The following is a 17,431-nucleotide window of genomic DNA, read 5'->3' on the forward strand; positions in this document are numbered from 1 at the left end:
TACTTTGCTGCAGTCTTGAATTTTGCGGCTGAAGCAATCCTCCCATGTCAGCCTCCCGAGTAGTTGGGACTACACAGGCTTGCACCACCATGCCTGGCTAATGTGTTTTTAGTTTTGTTTTAAAAAAATTTTTTTTAGAGATGGGAGCTTGCCGTGTTTCTCAGAGTGGTCTAAAACTTCTGGGCTCAAGTAATCTGCTCCCCTCGGCCTCCCAAAGCACTAGGATTACAGGCTTTGGGGGGCTGAGGTGAAAAGATGAGCACCATACACAGCAGCCTGGCCACTGGTCATGTATATGGTGCCAATCTTTTCACCGGGCTGTTCCTCGGGCATACAAGACTCATTGTGTCAAGCCAGGTCCTCTTACCTCTTTCCTTATGAGCCTTCAATTGATATAACATCAGCCATATGACCTTCACTGTCACCCAGCTCGGAATCATGGGAATCAGCCTCCCCTCTGTCCCTGGATTGTCATCAACACCATCCTGCAGTTTCTTTGTACTTTCTGTCTCTTAAGACTACAGTGTCCAGTGTCCTTCCTGCTTTCTCTTTATGGCAACTCTTCTTCACAAGCATAGGACTCACTTCATTGAGCACCTCGTACTGGAAAACTGATTTCTTCCTACCCAGGATTAGCCAAGCTCAAGGTTAAGGACACAGTCCTCTAAGACTGCCAGGTCTGTCTAACTCTTCTGACACGGACTACAAGTTTGGGTCCCAAAGCCGTTGTCAGGTTCACTAATTAACTTTAGACTCACAAAATTCTCTAAAACCTGTTTTAGTTACAGTCATGTTCATTACAGACAAAGGGAACAAATTAGAAGTGACACAGAATGTTGGGTTGGAAAGGGTCCCAACACAAAGCCTCAGTGTTTTCAGGAACTCGCTGTGCCCCAGTCTGGCATATGGCAATATGAGCTTAGAATGTTGCCAACCCAGGAAACTCACCAGCTCTTCATTGTCCAGAATTGTATTGAAGCTTCATTACATAACCACAGTTGATTGTCTCATCACCTGTGTGGCTCGGTCTCCAGCGTGCCATCCTTTCCAGAGATTCAGCGTTTAAATTATGACTTAAGCCCTAACCTTCTAATCACGTGGTTTAGCTTTCTGGAGTGGCCAGACCTTAACCTGAGTCATCTCTTCAGGATAAACTGTGGAGGACTCCATAATGAGTTCCCCGTTTGCATAAACTGTCAGATAGGGCCATTGGGTCCCACCATAAGTAAAAACATTTTGGAACTACTCAGTGTTTACAGGTTACTTTCCATGACTTCACACGAAAAGCGTACTTCTCTTTGGGGATTAATTTTTGTTACTCACTTCCTGTCTTCCATGTGGGCTCATTAGGTGCTCCTTCCTCGTGTTCTTGTAGCAACACAGCATGTCCTTGCTTAGTTGCTTACAGGAAGCTTACCATGCACGGTGTCATCGTTACTCTGTCTACCCAGGTCCAATCTGTAATTGTGAAGGTGGCTCCACGAACAGACGCATTGTCTCCTGACCCAGCCTCTGCCCCTAGGTCTCCCTTTCAGAATATCCCGAGTCCAAGGACCAGGATAGAAAGAAATTGCAAACCCAAGAATTTGAGATACAGAAAATAGCAAACACAGAGGCAATATTTTTATCTATGGTTTTTCACAGAAATGGTAATATTCTTTTTTCCATGTTGTCCTTTACTAACAGGCCCTTTTGTGTGCTGGATTTCTTTCAGGCGACAAAGGAAAACCTAAGACCACAGAACCTACCACTTGTGAGCCAGCCTTGTCAGAGGGAATCTCACTTCAGGGACAAGTGACACAAGGAAACTCAGTGGACTCACAGATGGGGCAAGCCGAGGATCAGGATGGGCTATCAGAAATGCAGGAAGGACACTTCAGACCAGGAACAGATTCCCAGGAGAAGTCTCCTGGGAAGATGAGCCCTGAATGTGATGGTTTAGGGACAGCTGATGGTGTGTGTTCAAGGATTGGACAGGAGCAAGTCTCTCCAGGAGATACAGTCCATAGCCATAACTCATGTGAGTCAGGTAAAGATCCCATGATTCAGGAAGAGGAAAATAACTTTAAATGCAGTGAATGTGGAAAAGTATTTAACAAGAAACACCTCCTTGCTGGACATGAGAAAATTCACTCTGGAGTTAAGCCCTATGAATGCACAGAATGTGGGAAAACCTTTATTAAGAGCACACATCTCCTGCAACATCACATGATCCACACTGGGGAGAGGCCCTATGAGTGCATGGAGTGTGGAAAGGCCTTCAACCGCAAGTCATACCTTACCCAGCACCAGCGGATTCACAGTGGAGAGAAGCCTTACAAGTGCAATGAATGCGGAAAGGCCTTCACCCACCGCTCCAATTTTGTCTTGCATAACAGGAGACACACTGGAGAAAAATCCTTTGTGTGCACAGAATGTGGCCAAGTCTTTCGACATAGGCCAGGTTTTCTCCGGCACTATGTTGTCCACAGTGGTGAGAATCCCTATGAGTGCTTGGAGTGTGGCAAGGTCTTCAAACACAGATCATACCTCATGTGGCACCAGCAGACTCATACCGGGGAGAAGCCCTATGAGTGCAGTGAATGTGGGAAGGTCTTCTTGGAGAGTGCAGCCCTGATTCACCACTATGTCATCCACACTGGAGAGAAGCCTTTTGAGTGCCTCGAGTGTGGGAAGGCTTTCAACCACCGATCCTACCTCAAGAGGCACCAGCGGATTCACACTGGGGAGAAGCCCTTCGTGTGCAGTGAATGTGGAAAGGCCTTCACCCACTGCTCTACTTTTATCTTGCATAAAAGGGCCCACACTGGAGAAAAGCCTTTCGAGTGCAAAGAGTGTGGGAAAGCCTTTAGCAATCGGAAGGACCTCATTCGCCACTTCAGCATTCACACTGGAGAGAAGCCCTATGAGTGTGTGGAGTGTGGAAAGGCCTTCACCCGCATGTCAGGCCTCACGAGGCACAAGCGGATTCATAGTGGAGAGAAGCCCTATGAATGTGTTGAGTGTGGGAAATCATTTTGCTGGAGCACAAACCTCATTCGACATGCCATTATCCACACTGGAGAGAAGCCCTATAAATGTAGTGAATGTGGAAAGGCCTTCAGTCGCAGCTCGTCCCTCACTCAGCATCAAAGGATGCATACTGGGAAAAATCCCATCAGTGTAACAGATGTGGGAAGACCTTTTACAAGTGGGCAAACCTCAGTTACCCTTCGAGAACTTCTCTTAGGGAAGGATTTTTTGAATGTAACCACTGAGGCAAATATTTTGCCAGAGGAAACATCTTCCTCTGCATCTGATCAACCATACCAAAGAGAAACCCCACAAGTGTCTTCACTGTGAGAAAACCTTCTGTTGCTGAATATTACTTGTCATCTGAAGAGTCATATTAGAAATTCATTCAGTTTAGAGCCTTATTCTCCATCTGATAATTTATCCTGGAGAGAGACCCAGTGGTTATTGTGCACATAGGAGAACCTTCAGCTGCGTCTTTCTCCTTAGTTTACAGTGCAATTTTATCTCAGGAATTATTTTTAAAAGGAGGAGGAGACATAGAAAAAATGAAATGCAAGCACAGATCTTTTCAGGCTTCTCTGCCAAGCCTATGGCGCTTTGTCATGGATTTCTTAGTGTATTTCGGGGAAGGGAAATGTTTCAAGGTAAAGAACCTTGACCCTTTATGTGCTTGTATGTACATTTATTGCTATCCAGTGTCAGAACAGTTAGTTTAGGAAAAGTATGCAAACTTTAATCGCACATCTTCTGTATTCCACAATAGTACTTACTCTTGAGAAGCATAACTTTATGACAACTTAGGGGGCTTGAGCCATGAAATACTCATGTTTAAGTCAGTAAGGATACACATGTTAACATTCAGGCTTTTGTCTTGATGCCCATCTTTTGGTTTACTTCATCATTGTAGCCATATGGTAAATTTTTATTTGTTAAATTTTTAAAAATTACTTAGCTCAAAATGTCAGTGGTAAATTTTTAAATTGAGTAAAGTGATTCTTCTTTGCTCTTATTTAAAATCGACAGCATTTCTAGTTCCTTTGACATTCCATATAATTTTTAGGATTAGTTTGTACTTATTTAAAAAACAGTCTTGTTCAGATTTTTACAGAAATTGAGTTAAGTCTGTGGATTAATCTGTTAAGAATTGGTATCTTTACCATGTTGGGTCTTGTAGTTCATGAGTGCAGGAGTAGGCCTCTTAATTTATAATAGTTAAGCATTCCTTAAAGTATTTCATTAATGTTAAAAATTTTCAGCATATAGATCCCTATGCATTTTTGTTAGAATTTGCATCCTAGGGTGCTTTTTTGTTTGTGTGTGTGTGTAATTTGAGTGATTGTAAATGGCATTGATGTTTGAACTTTGAATTGCACACAATTTTTGGTAGTATACAGAAATATAATATTTTTGGACATTGTTTTGCTACCCTGCAACCTTATTGAGTTCACTTACTATTTTTAGCTATTTCTTTTGACAGAATCCTTGGAATTTTCTATATAGAAATGTCATCTGCAAATACAGACCATTTTTTATCTTTCATCTTACCTGTAATATACCTTTTATTTCCTTTTTGTTTCTCTTATTGCATTGCACAAGCTGGGACTTCCATTATAGCGTTGAATAGGAATAGTGAGAAAGGCCATCCTTAGCTGGTTCCTGATAGTAGGGGGGACAATGTTCAGTTTTTTGTTTTTTTGTTTTTTGTTTGAGACAGGGTCTCGCTCTGTCACCCAGGCTGGAGTGCAGTGGCACGATCTTGTCTCACCATAGCCTTAAGTTCCTGGGCTCAAGTGATCCCCCCACCTCAGCCCTCACCACCCCCCAGTAGCTGGTACTACAAGCGTGCACCACCAGTCCCAGCTAATTTTTGTATTTTTTGGTAGAGACAGGGTTTCACCATGGTGCCCAGGCTGGTCTTGAACTCCTGGGCTCAAGCAATCTGCTTGCCTGGGTCTCCCAAAGTGCTGGGATTACAGGCGTGAGCCACAGTGCACAGCATGTTCAGTTTTTCATCATGAAGTATAATGTAAGTTTTATAAAACATATGTCCTCTATAAGGGTAAAAAATTTCCTCTGTTCCCAGTTTTCTGAGACTCTGTGTTGCTATGAATAAGTGTGGAATTTTGTTCAGTGCTTTTTCTCCACCAGTTGATGTCATTATGCTATTTTCCTTCTACATCCTATTGATGGAATGTATTGCTTTGATCGAGTTTTGAATATTGAGCCAGCCTTGCATCGTTAGAATAAACCATACTTGTTTGTAGAGTATAATTGTTTTTATATATCATTTGACATCATTCCCTTTGTTTGTATTTTGTTGAGGAAATATTCCTCTAATTTATTGGCTAATAATGTGTAGTTCTTTTTTCTTTTGTTTCTTATGTTCTAAATGTCTTATGTGTGGTTTTGATGTCTAGGTGATCTTGACCTTTCAACATGAATTGGAAGGAGTTCTCTTCTAATTTTTGGAAGACTGTGTAGAGTTGGTGTTATTTGTTCTTGTCATGTTTGATGACCTCTAGTCAACCATTGGGCCAGAGATTTTTCTTCTGGAGGCTTTTAAATTACATATTTATTTTATTGGATAGGTAGAACTATTCGAAGTATCTATTTCTTGTGTAATAAATTTTGATAGTCTGTCCTGTTGAAGGAATATTTCATCTGTATTTGTAGCACTCCCTTATTCTTTTGATAGCAGGATCTGCACTTACATCATTTTATTTTTAATATTTAAAATGTACATACTCATTTTATGATTGAGTCTTCTTAGACATTTATCAGTTTTATTGCGCATCATGCTGAAAGATGTAATTTTTGCTTCATCTCTCACTTCAGAGAACTAGCACTTTATATTAATGATTTGTCTCTATTCTTGATTTCTTTGATTTCTGCTCTGATCTGTATTATATTCCACTTGCTTTGGTTGTATTTGGCTCTTTGTAACTTTTCAAGGTGGGGTTTTAGATTATTGATTTGAGATTTTTTTGCTTTTTTAATGTAAGCATTGCATTGTATAAATTTACCTCATATCACTATTGGTTTGATCCCACAAGTTTTAATGTTTTCATTACATTTTAATTCTAATAGTTTTTATTTTTTGAGACATTCTCTCTTAGCCATGAATTATTTAATAGTATGTTTAATTTTCTGGTGTTTGGCATATTTGTTACTGATTTCTAATTTGTTCCATGTTTGATCTGACTGTTTAAATGTGTTAACGTTTTTTTATGACCCAGGATAGGGTCTATCTTGTTTCATATAGCTGCTTGAAAAGAATGGGTGTTCTGCTGTTACTGGGTGGAGTTTCTATAAATGTCTCTATGATCCTGCTCATTGTTATTCAAGTCAGCTATGTCCTTGCTGATTTTCTGTCCAGCATTTCTGTCAGTTGCTGAGAGGGGTGTTGAAGTCCTGAACATAGGCCGGGTGCAGTGGCTCACGCCTGTAATCCTAGCACTTTGAGACCACTAAGGCAGGTGGATCACCTGAGGCCAGGAGTTCGAGACCAGCCTGGCCAACATGGCGAAACCCTGTCTACTAAAAATACAAAAATTAGCCTGGCATGGTGGCGTGTGCCTGTAATCCCAGCTGCTGGGGGGCTGAGGCAGGAGGATCGCTTGAACGTGGGAGGCAGAGGTTGCAGTGAGCTGAGATCTCACCACGGCACTCCAGCCTGGGCAACAGAGCGAGACTCTGTCTCAACAACAACAACAAAAAGTCCTGAACATGATTGTGGAAGTGTGTTGCTCTTTCAAGTTCTATCACTTTTTGTTTCGCAAAGTTCAAAGCTGTATTGTTTGGTACATATACATGTAGGTTTGCCAAGTCTTCGTGGTGAATTGACTCTTCTGTCATTATGTGATGTCATTTTTTTGCCTTTTAATAGTCTTGTCAGTACTTTACCTGATATTCTCATAGTGACTCCTGCATATTTTGATTAATGTTTGCATGGTTAATATTTCTTCATTTTATTTTAAAGCTTACCTGTATCATTACTTATGAAGTCAGTTTCTTTGAACAGCATATACTCAGGCCATGCTTTTTTTATTCATTCTGCATATTTCTCTCTTAATTGGTATATTGAAATGATTTACATTAAAATAATTATTGATATTTTAGGGCTTAAGTGCGCCCTTAAATGATTTTTGTGTTCTTTTTTATTGTTCCTCTGTTATTTGGGGTTGTTTACTAGTCTTCCTATAGGTTACTTCAACTTTTTTTTTTTTAATCATTTGATTTGATACATATGTAGTGTTTTTTAGTATAGATCCTCCTTGACTTATGATGGGGTTATGTCACAATAAACCCATTGCAAGTTGAAAATACTATGTCAAATATGCATTTAATACACCTACCCTGCTGAACATCATAGCTGATCTTGCCTTCAGAATGCTCAGAAAATTTACATTAGCCTGCAGTTGGGCAAAATCATCTAACACAAGGCCTACTTTATAATAAAGTTACTGCAAAGAATTTTAAATAAAAATTCAAGTGTGGTTTCTACTGAACGCATGTCGCATTCGCACCATTGTAAAGTCAAGTAGTAAGTCGAACCATCCTAAGTCGGACTGTCTGTATATATCTGCATTTTTTAGTGATCTACTGTTACAGTGTAAATATATAACTTATGACAGTTTAATAAGTTATCAGCAATTTAGCACTTCCATTAGGTTCCTTTAGCTTACCTACTAATGTAACTATCTTAAGTAATAGTAATTCCTCTTCAAAAATTGAGCACTATGTGTTGCAAGATGTAATTTTTCTTTTCCTTTTTTTTTTTTTGAGACCAAGTCTCACTCTGTCACCCAGGCTGGAGTGCTGTGATGCGATCTCGGCTCTCTGCAACCTCTGCCTCCCGGGTTCAAGCAATTAACTGCCTCAGCTTCCCTAGTAATGGATTACAGGCGCCCGCCACCACGCCTGGCTAATTTTTGTATTTTTAGTAGAGACGGGGTTTCACCATCTTGGCCAGGTTGGTCTTGAACTCTTGACCTCATGATCCACCCGCCTCGGCCCCCCAAAGTGCTAGGATTACAGGTGTGAGCCACTGTGCCCGGCCACAAGATGTAATTTTTACTTTATCTCTCACACGTATTTTACAAAACGTCATGAGAAACATTGTCTCTTGACCTTTTTTTTTTTTTTTTTTTAAAGAGACAGAGTCTCACTCTGTCACCCAGGCTGGAGTGCAGTGGCACGATCTTGGCTCACTGCAACCTCCGCCTCCTGGGTTCAAGCGATTCTCCTGCCTCAGCCTCCTGAGTAGCTGGGATTACAGGTGTGCGCCGCCACACCCAGCTAATTTTGTATTTTTAGTAGAGACGGGGTTTCACCATGTTGCTCAGGCTGGTCTCGAACTCCTGACCTTGTGATCCGCCCACCTTGGCCTGTCTGTTGACCTCTTTACCCATTCCATTGTTCATTCTTCTTTCTTGAAATCCCAAACCTTCTATTAACATTTCTTTTCAGTTATACACTGAACTTTACTGTAGCCTTTCTTCTAGAGTAACAAATGTTCTTTGTTTTCCTTCCTCTAAAGATGTCTTTATGTTTCCTTCATTCCCAAAGAATATTTTTGTGGAATATAAGATTCAGAGTTGGCAGTTGTTTTCTTTTAGACTTCAGAGATGTATCTCTCTGTTCTGTACATTATTGTTTAATATAAGAAACCTACTACCATTCAAATAATCATTCCCTATTTTACAATGCATCAGTTCTGTCAAGCTTCATTCAAAGTGTTTTTCATTGTCTCTAGTGTTCAGAAGTTTGGCTATGATGTGCGTGGCATGGAAGTTTTTGGGTGTATTCTATTTGGCGCTCCCTGGTGCTTGCCCAGCTTTTTGATCTGTAGGATTATGCCTTTTGCAAAATTTGGGGAACTTTCAACTATTATTTCTTCAAATATTTTTTCACCCCCCAGTCTTGTCTTTTTTAGGGACTTCAATAACATGAGTGGCAGATCTTGTTTTACACTCCCATGGGTCCTTCAGGCTCTCATCTTTTTTCTTTTTCCAGTCTATTTTCTGTCTTGTTAATATTGATTAATTTCTATTGACCTTCCATGGTCCTCACTGATTGTTTTCTTTGTCATACCTAATCTGTTGAGTTTGTGCAGTGAGTTTTCATTTTGGTTTTGTATTTTCCAGTTGTTTAATATCCATTGGGTGGGTTCTTTTGTACACCTTCTGTTTCTTTGCTTATTTTTTAACGCCAAAGAAAGACTCTCAGAGAATAGACAACTATATTCCAAAGTCATGGTTCTCTGGTGGTTTGTCTTGACATTTGAATAGAAATGTTAAACTATCTGGGGGAATAGAAAGCCCGCAGTCTTCTGAGTTGTGCTACACCAATATTTCTATGAACAGATCTTACAACTGAGAGTGATCTGCAGATTTTTCAGAGTCATGTTCTCCATGGAACGTTTGTAAAATTCCCTAGCTCTCTGCACTGAGCTGAGATCGTGCCACTGCACTCCAGCCTGGGCGACAGAGCGAGACTCCATCTCAAAAAAAAAAAAAATTCTCTAGCTCTCTATGCCTTGTTGTATCCTCAGGAAGGAGTCACCTCTCTTCCAGGATCACTCTTGCCTTTTGTTATTGGACACATTTTCCTACCTCCTGCCCAATCTTTTTTAGGCTCTCTGTCATACTTCCTCGCCTAATCTTTAACTTGTCTCTGATAACCAGATTCTTTCCCCCATAATCTGTATCTATATTCAAGTCTCTATCCTCATCCCCAAATGGATTTCACCCCGCTTGTCCATCAGTCTCTGCCCATTTCTTCTGTCTCCCGCAGACATGGTCTGTGTAGTTGTTCTGCACACTACCCGTCCTCACCCCTTCTCATTTCCCTCACTCCACGGACAGCTACAGGAGGGCTTCCATCATTTGTCCTCTTACTTCCTTGTTAGAACTTTGTGCTGCTGACCACCACTCTGAGCCAAAACTTCTTTCTTGGTTCTTGAAAGTTGCTGTCTTTCTCCTCCAGAGGGTCTGTATCTTCCTTCCAACTCTTAAACATTTTTGTTTCCCAGAATCCATCATTGGCCATTGCTTTTTCACTTGCCATGAGCTCTGTGAATGAGATGGTTCCTGCTGAAGACATTTACTTTCAATGATCTACAGAATTTCCCAAATCTATGTCTCCAGACTGGATGTTTCTCACGTCTGTGGCCCACTGGGCATCTTCTGCACTTTCTCTGCATTTGCAAACACTGAGCCTGTATGCGTGTCTATGTGGCCATGGCCCTGGCCGTGGGGATGCACCCATAATTATAATGAGAGCAGGCGAATGTCGTGTGGCTATGTATGAGACATTGTTGTGAGTGTTTTACATGCATCAGCTCTTTCAACATTTACAGCATCTGTGTGTGGTAGGTAATGTTGTTTCCTTCATTTTGCAGAGCAGAATATAGATAGGCTCAGGTTAAGAATTTGCCCAAGGTTACACAGTTACGAAGTTTGGATTTAGGAATGGGAGGCCACATAGACTGGCTTCAGAATTCATGTCTTTAACCACTTTATTGCTTCTCATGTTGGGTTTGTTTTCTGGTCACTATTTTTACTAAAGTTGATTCAACAGTGCTATAATCTGTTACTCTCATTCGACAATACATCTTGACTGTTTCTTCAACTTGAGGAAGGTAAACCAAAGCCACTCTTTAATGGGTGCAAATATCTGTTGTAACTATGTAGAAGATACAGTGTCTGGGTTTGAGGACAGGGGAGCGGGAAAACTGAGTAGGGAAGCGGTAAGACATGCATCTGGCTTTAGGAGTGTTTGAAGTGCCTGAAGATCAGGGTGAATTTCCCAAATTTGAATCTTGTTGCCCAAGCCACATTGCAACCACCTCTTTTTCTCTTACCTCGTCCCCACATCCAGGCACTGCCCCATTCTGTTCATTCCAGCTTTTTTTTTTAGTAGACCCTCCATATATGTGTGTGTTTTGGTGAATGGCCACACACAGCAAAGTTATTTTTATTGCAATTTTGTTGTTGTTGTTTGAGACAGAGTCTCACACTGCCACCCAGACTGAAGTGCAGTGGTGCGATCTCAGTTCACTGCAACCTCCATCCCCCCATGTTCAAGCAATTCTCCTGCCTCAGCCTCCCAAGTAGCTGGGATTACAGGCATGGGCCACCACGCCCGGCTAATTTTTGTATTTTTTGTAGACACGGGGTTTCACCATGTTGGCCAGGCTGGTCTCGCACTCCTGACCTCAGGTGATCCACCCGCCTCGGCCTCCCGAAGTGCTGGCATTACAGGCATGAGCCACCACACCCAGCCTTTATTGCAATTTTTGGTTCCCTCACAGAATGTTTGCCATGAAGCTGTGCATATAGGTGGTACCATGTATGACATACCTTGACCTCAAAGATAATCTACCTGGGCTTTTTTTGTTTGTTTGTTTTGAGATGGAGTCTCACTCTGTCATCCATGCTGGTGTGCAGTGGCGTGATCTTGGCTCACAGCAGCCTCTGCCTCCCGGGTTCAAGCGATTTTCCTGCCTCAGCCTCCTGAGTAGCTGGGACTACAGGTGCCTGCGACCACACCCAGCTAATTTTTTTATTTTTAGTAGTGGTGGGATTTCACCATGTTGGCCAGGATGGTCTCCATCTCCTGACTTCATGATCCACCCGCCTCGGCCTCCCAAAGTGCTGGGATTACAGGCGTGAGCCACCGCACCTGGCCTACCTGGGCTTTTTTGGACAGATGTACATGATTTTAGAAATTGTTATGAATGACTGTCTTGGGATCCTTAAGAACACCCCCAGGTTTGACGATTTGCTGAGAAGACTCAGGTCTCAGCATTCTGTCATACTCAACAGCTATGATTTACTACAGCAAAAAAAATGCAAAGCAAATAGTAAAGGGAAAAAGCCAAAATTCAGAGAAAACCAGGCACAATCTTTTGAGTCTTGTTTCAGTGAAGTCACAGGATGTGCCTTATTTAAGTTCCATCTGGTACTTATGACAACACATGCTATATGTCCACTGGGAAGCTTATTAGAGACTCAGTGCCAGGGTTTTTATTGGGCATGTTTTCTAGCACATCCCACAATTCTGGACTTCCAGAAGGTTAGCAGGGGTTCAGCTTTTCAGCTGAAAACGTTATCCCCCTTTCAGCTGGGGGGCAAAAAAGGCACCGAAAAACAGGGCACTGAGCTACTCCTGTTTTGGGTGGGTGGAGCAGTAGTAAACGTCCCAAAATCTAAGGTCCCACACTCCAGCAAGGGTGAACCTTGCAAACTCAAAAGGATAGCAGTCTCCAACCTGCTGTTTTATGCAGTGACTTAAGTGGTACTAAAATGCTATGTAAGTCAAATTTACGTAACATTAAGCAAGTAATTTTTTTTCAGCAAAAAAATAATGGTCATGACTTTGTGGTGAAGGCTTACGTAATGATTGTAATAAATTCAGGTGGCTCACGCCTGTGATCCCAGCACTTTTGGGAGACTGAGGTGGGTGGATCACTTGAGGTCAGGAGTTTGAGACCAGCCTGGCCAACATGGTGAAATCCCATCTCTACAAAAATGAAAAATTAGCCGGGCGTGGTGGTGCATGCATTTAGTCCTAGCTACTTGGGAGGCTGAGGCAGGAAAATCGCTTGAACCTGGGAGGCAGAGGTTGCAGTGAGCCAAGATCATGCCACTGCACTCCAGCCTGGGTGACAGAGTGAGACTCTGTCTCAAAAAAAAAAAAAAAAAAAAAAAAAAATTCCTCAGTTTTGTTAAGAGGAAAAAGAAAATCTTAAGTTACAGTGGAACTTATGAACACCCTAGCCTAGAGATTTAATTTAGTGATGAAAAGGTACAGAGAGAGTCTTTCAAGAAAGGACCTAGTCTGCTCGCGTTCTCTCTCTCTTCTCTCTATATATATGTATATGTGTGTGTACATATGGACCACTTCAAGCTATATATACACACACACACACACACATATACACGTGTATGAATATATATATATATGGCTACAAGTGGTGCGACTTGCAGGTACTCCCTTTGTTCACCTTTGTAAAGATGTTATTGCCAGTTCACTGTGTATTTCTATATTATATATGTAAACAATTTGTCATCCTTTTGTTGCTGCTTTTGAAACTAGTTCATGGCTTCAGTGGGGGAGAGATTTAATATGGGGTTATAATTTCTGCATTATTAAATGCAGATAACTTGCGATTAAAGAGTATGTTATTGGAATCATGGGTGCCTGAGTTTTACTTTGGAGGAGTTGAACAGCTGACTCCAGCCGAGAGGTCCCCTACAGAGACGGGATGTTGGAGACCCACGGGAATCTGGCTTGTGGGAATTGCACAGCACCCTTTTTATCATACCGCAGCATGGCCTTTCCTGTCTCGATTGTGGGAAGCTGGAGTGCCTCTGCAATGCTCAGTAGTGTGCTTGGGTTTTGAGGGTCAAAGATTTTTAATCTTTGCCACAGGCATGTTACACATCTTAAAATTGTGTGGTCTCAACTGAACTGCTCCAAGGAGAAGAAACACTGCCTTGGGCGCCCAGTGTTGGATTACAGGTGTGAGCCACCACACCCAGGCTGTATTGCCACTTTCAAGTGAAGAAATGGGCAAGGCAGAATAAACAAGTTATGAATTGGCTAGCTTGAATAATTTCAGGGAGCTCCAGAGTATATAGACTGCTTTTAGCTAGGAACTAGTACTGGGGTACTAGTTCCCAGCTAAAAGTAACTGAGTAAGAAGGGGGATAGTAACTCCACATGTGAGAACTTGCCAAAGACAGTTGAGGGGTAGGGCTGTGGAATGGCTGGTTTGCGTGTGACAGGCAAGATAGCGGAGGAGAAATACCCTCTTGAGTAAGTGTTATGAGCCATGGGCCTTGTGTTGACTGGCCAGGTGACTTTAATGAAATTCTGTCACCCAGGCTGGAGTGCAGTGGCACATTCATAGCTCACTGCAGCCTCAATCTCTCAGGTTCAGGTGATCCTCCCGCCTCAACTTCCTGAGTAGCTGGGATTACAGGTGCTTGCCACCATGCCCAGCTGATTCTTTTTTTTTTTTTTTTTTTTTTAATCTAGAGATGAGATATCTGTGTTCGAAACCCAGTCTGGTTTCGAACTCCTGAGGTCAAGTGGTCCTCCTGCCTCAGCCTCCGAAAGTGCTGGGATTACAGGCATGAGCTACCTTGCCTGGCTCAGCATGTGTTTTTATTCTGATGTTTTGACAAATGGGACCTTGCTGATCCTGGAGACACTGCTCCTCTTAGAGGTAGCAAAAGTCTCCTCCGCTAGCCTGCCTGTCACATGCAAACCAGCCATTCCACAGCCCTACCCCTCAACTGTCTTTGGCAAGTTCTCACACGTGGAGCTACTATCCCCCTTCTTACTCAGTTACTTTTAGCTGGGAACTAGTACCCCAGTACTAGTTACTAGCTAAAAGCAGTCTATATACTCTGGAGCTCCCTGAAATTATTCAAACTAGCCAATTCATAACTTGTTTATTCTGCCTTACCCATTTCTTCACTCGAAAATGGCAATACAGCCTGGGTGTGGTAGCTCACACCTGTAATCCAACACTGGGCGCCCAAGGCAGGAGGCTCACTTGAGGCCAGGAGTTTGAGACCAGCTTGAGCAACATAGCCAGACCCTCTGGCTCTCTACAAAAAAAAAAAAAAAAAAAATTCACGGGGCACAATAGTGCACACCCCTAGTTGCAGCTACTTGGAGGCTAAGATAGGAGTGTTACTTGAGCCTGGGACTTTGAGGCTGCAGTAAGCTGTGACTGAGCCACTGCACCTCAGCCTGGACAACAGAGCAAGACCCTGGCTCTTTAAAAATAAAATGAAGAAATGATAACACAGGCTTTACCCACACTTTCCCCTTCCTCCTGTCTCCTAACCAACCGTGAGTCTTCCTTGTTTAGCCCTGTGTGGCTTCATATACCCCCTCTTCGTGGGAACTGTGAGTTACACACTCATCAGTGGCAGTGTCCTGATCTGTTGGCATCATCAACGCTAAATAATAAAATCTACATTTTAAAAAACCTACCTGAAAGCACTCATGAATTTCAAGAATTTAGCAAAGCAAATCAGCTATTTCCATGTTATTTCCAAAGAACTGTGTCAGTGCACCAAGCCAAATGGTGATACTTAGGTTGGAACTCAGTGGACAGCCATGGACGGAGGAGGGGGTCAATGCCAAAGAGGGGCTCTCCAGATGCATTGGTAGGACCCAGGCGTTTGAGGGACCATTGTGTTAGCAAAATCTCAACGATCTGAGGGGTTGGGGTTTTTAGGAAGGTAGCTCCTGATGCCCTTCTCATAGCCCGACACTCAAGAAAGCTCAAGCACAACTAATTGAGGGCCCCAAATACACAACGCCTTCTGATATCATTCTCCCCGGGCCACTTCTTAATGTTTCCAAGTTTGAAGGAAGAATGCCATCTCCCGGCCCGACCACGTGGTGTTTTCTTGATTATCCTCCCTTTCATGGGCATCCTCCCTCCTTTCTTAAGCCTTTAGCCATTTGTAGCTGTGTGGTCTTTCAACATCTCTGTACTCTTGTTCTTCCTAGTTCCATGTCCTGGCTCTCAGGTATAAGAACTCACATATGTTCAAAGTGTGTCTCTTGATCTTTGAAATTAGGCTTCAGCAGTGACAGTAATCTTTTTTCATCTCAGTTTCTTGACTTTTGGCATACATGTCATTTCAGCCACCTACAAGCCTATTTTCCATCTGCATGTTCTTTTGCTGTGTGTGTGTGTGTGTTTGACATAGGGTCTTAGGCTGGGCGCGGTGGCTCACACCTGTAATCCCAGCACTTTGGGAGGTCGAGGCGGGTGGATCACTTGAGATTAGGAGTTTGAGACCAGCCTTGCCAACATGGAGAAACCCCGTCTCTACTAAAAATACAAAAAATGAGCTGAGTGTGGTGGTGCATGCCTGTAATCCCAGCTACTCGGGAGGCTGAGGCAGGAGAAATGCTTGAACCCGGGAGGTAGAGGCTGCGGTGAACCAAGATTGCGCCATTGCACTCCAGCCTGGGCAACAAGAGTGAAACTCTGTCTCAAAAAACAAAAACAAAAAAAAAAAAAAAAATAGGGTCTTCTGATCATGGCTCACTGCAGGCTCAGCCTCCCAAGTATCTGAGACTACAGGTGCACATCACTACGCCCAGCTAATTTTTAAATTTTTTGTAGAGATGGGGGTCTCCCTGTGTTGCCCAGGCTGGTTTCAAACTCCTGGGCTCAAGCAGTCCTCCCCTGGCCCCCAAAGTGCTGGGGTTACAGGCATGAGCCACCGTGCCTAGTCTTCATCTGCATGTTCTTTTGTCATTTTCAAACCCTTTCTGAATTATCCTCACACTTCTTGAGTATCAGACATCACCAGTCTGCTCTTCCATATGTCCCTATGTCTGTATGGGCTTCTCCAGCTTTGAGTTCTTTGTCTTTTCCTCACTCTCTTCCTCTAATGGAGGAGCCTCTTGGGGCTCGTGTCATGCTCCCATTACCTCTTCCTTGTGTTATTTCTCTCCACATCCCGCACCTCCCCTCTCCTTGTAAACTCCCCGGCTACAGCACCACGCTTTTTACCACTCTGGTGAAGGTCAGCAGTGGCTCCCTGTTTATGAATCCTAAGTCCTTGTCTTTTCTGGGCTATGGACAGGACTTGAAACTGTTGTTGTCCAGTCCTTTCTCCAGATGTACTCTTGGATTCTGTAAGGTTATGTTTCTGGTTTTCTCCCCTGCACCCTCTCACTCCTTTTCCCCTTTCATGTTGGTGCATCCACGTGTATCCAGCCATTTGGTGTTGAAATTTCTTTTCTTTTTTTTTTCTCTTTGAGACAGAGTCTTGCTCTGTCTCCGGGCTGAAGTGCAATGGCATGATCTCGGCTCACTGCATCCTCCGCCTCCCAGGTTCAAGTGATTCTCCCGCCTCTGCCCCCTGAGTAGCTGGCATTACAGGCATCTGCCATTATGCCCGGCTAATTTTTGTATTTTTGTAGAGACGGGGTTTCACCATGTTGGCCAGGCTGGTCTTTAACTCCTGACCTCAGGTGATCCGCCTACCTCGGCCTCCTAAAGGGCTGGGCTTACAGGCATGAGCCACCACGCCTGACTGGTGTTGAAATTTCTAAGGCTTTGTCCCAGGCCTCTTTTTTCTCTTACTGGTCTCTCCCCAGGCCTCATCTGCACTCTTGAGTTCAGCTACCTACTTTACTGAACATACCCTAAAACGTATTTCCCCAACCCTCATCTCATACAAGTCTTACTGCTCTCCTTTCACTCCATGCTTCCCTTTCCTTTTCCCACTCGAGATGGAGCTTCCACCACCTGCTTTGCCCAGTTAGCAAATATGTATCCTTCATTTTGTCCCAGAGAGCACACCTTCACAGAAGCCCACTAGAGCACTCAGCTAGCTCATACCCATTCTTTCATGATTATCTATTG

At 43.0% G+C, this 17,431-nt stretch overlaps 1 protein-coding gene across 3 annotated transcripts in view; it reads left to right on the forward strand.

Annotated features, from left to right (window-relative positions):
- The window catches only part of ZNF264 (zinc finger protein 264), a 31,571-nt gene extending 18,360 nt beyond the window's left edge, over nt 1–13,211 (forward strand). For all 3 annotated transcript variants that reach the window (XM_008969771.6, XM_008969772.6, XM_014342915.5), the window contains one exon: nt 1,715–13,211. In XM_008969771.6, coding sequence (XP_008968019.4) covers nt 1,715–3,342 — 1,628 coding nt within the window. In that variant the 3' untranslated portion in view covers nt 3,343–13,211. The remainder of the gene's footprint in view (nt 1–1,714) is intronic.
- The last annotated feature ends 4,220 nt before the right edge of the window (nt 13,212–17,431 follow it).

This window comes from Pan paniscus, chromosome 20 (assembly GCF_029289425.2).
Source record: "Pan paniscus chromosome 20, NHGRI_mPanPan1-v2.0_pri, whole genome shotgun sequence".
Classification (NCBI taxonomy): domain Eukaryota; kingdom Metazoa; phylum Chordata; class Mammalia; order Primates; family Hominidae; genus Pan; species Pan paniscus.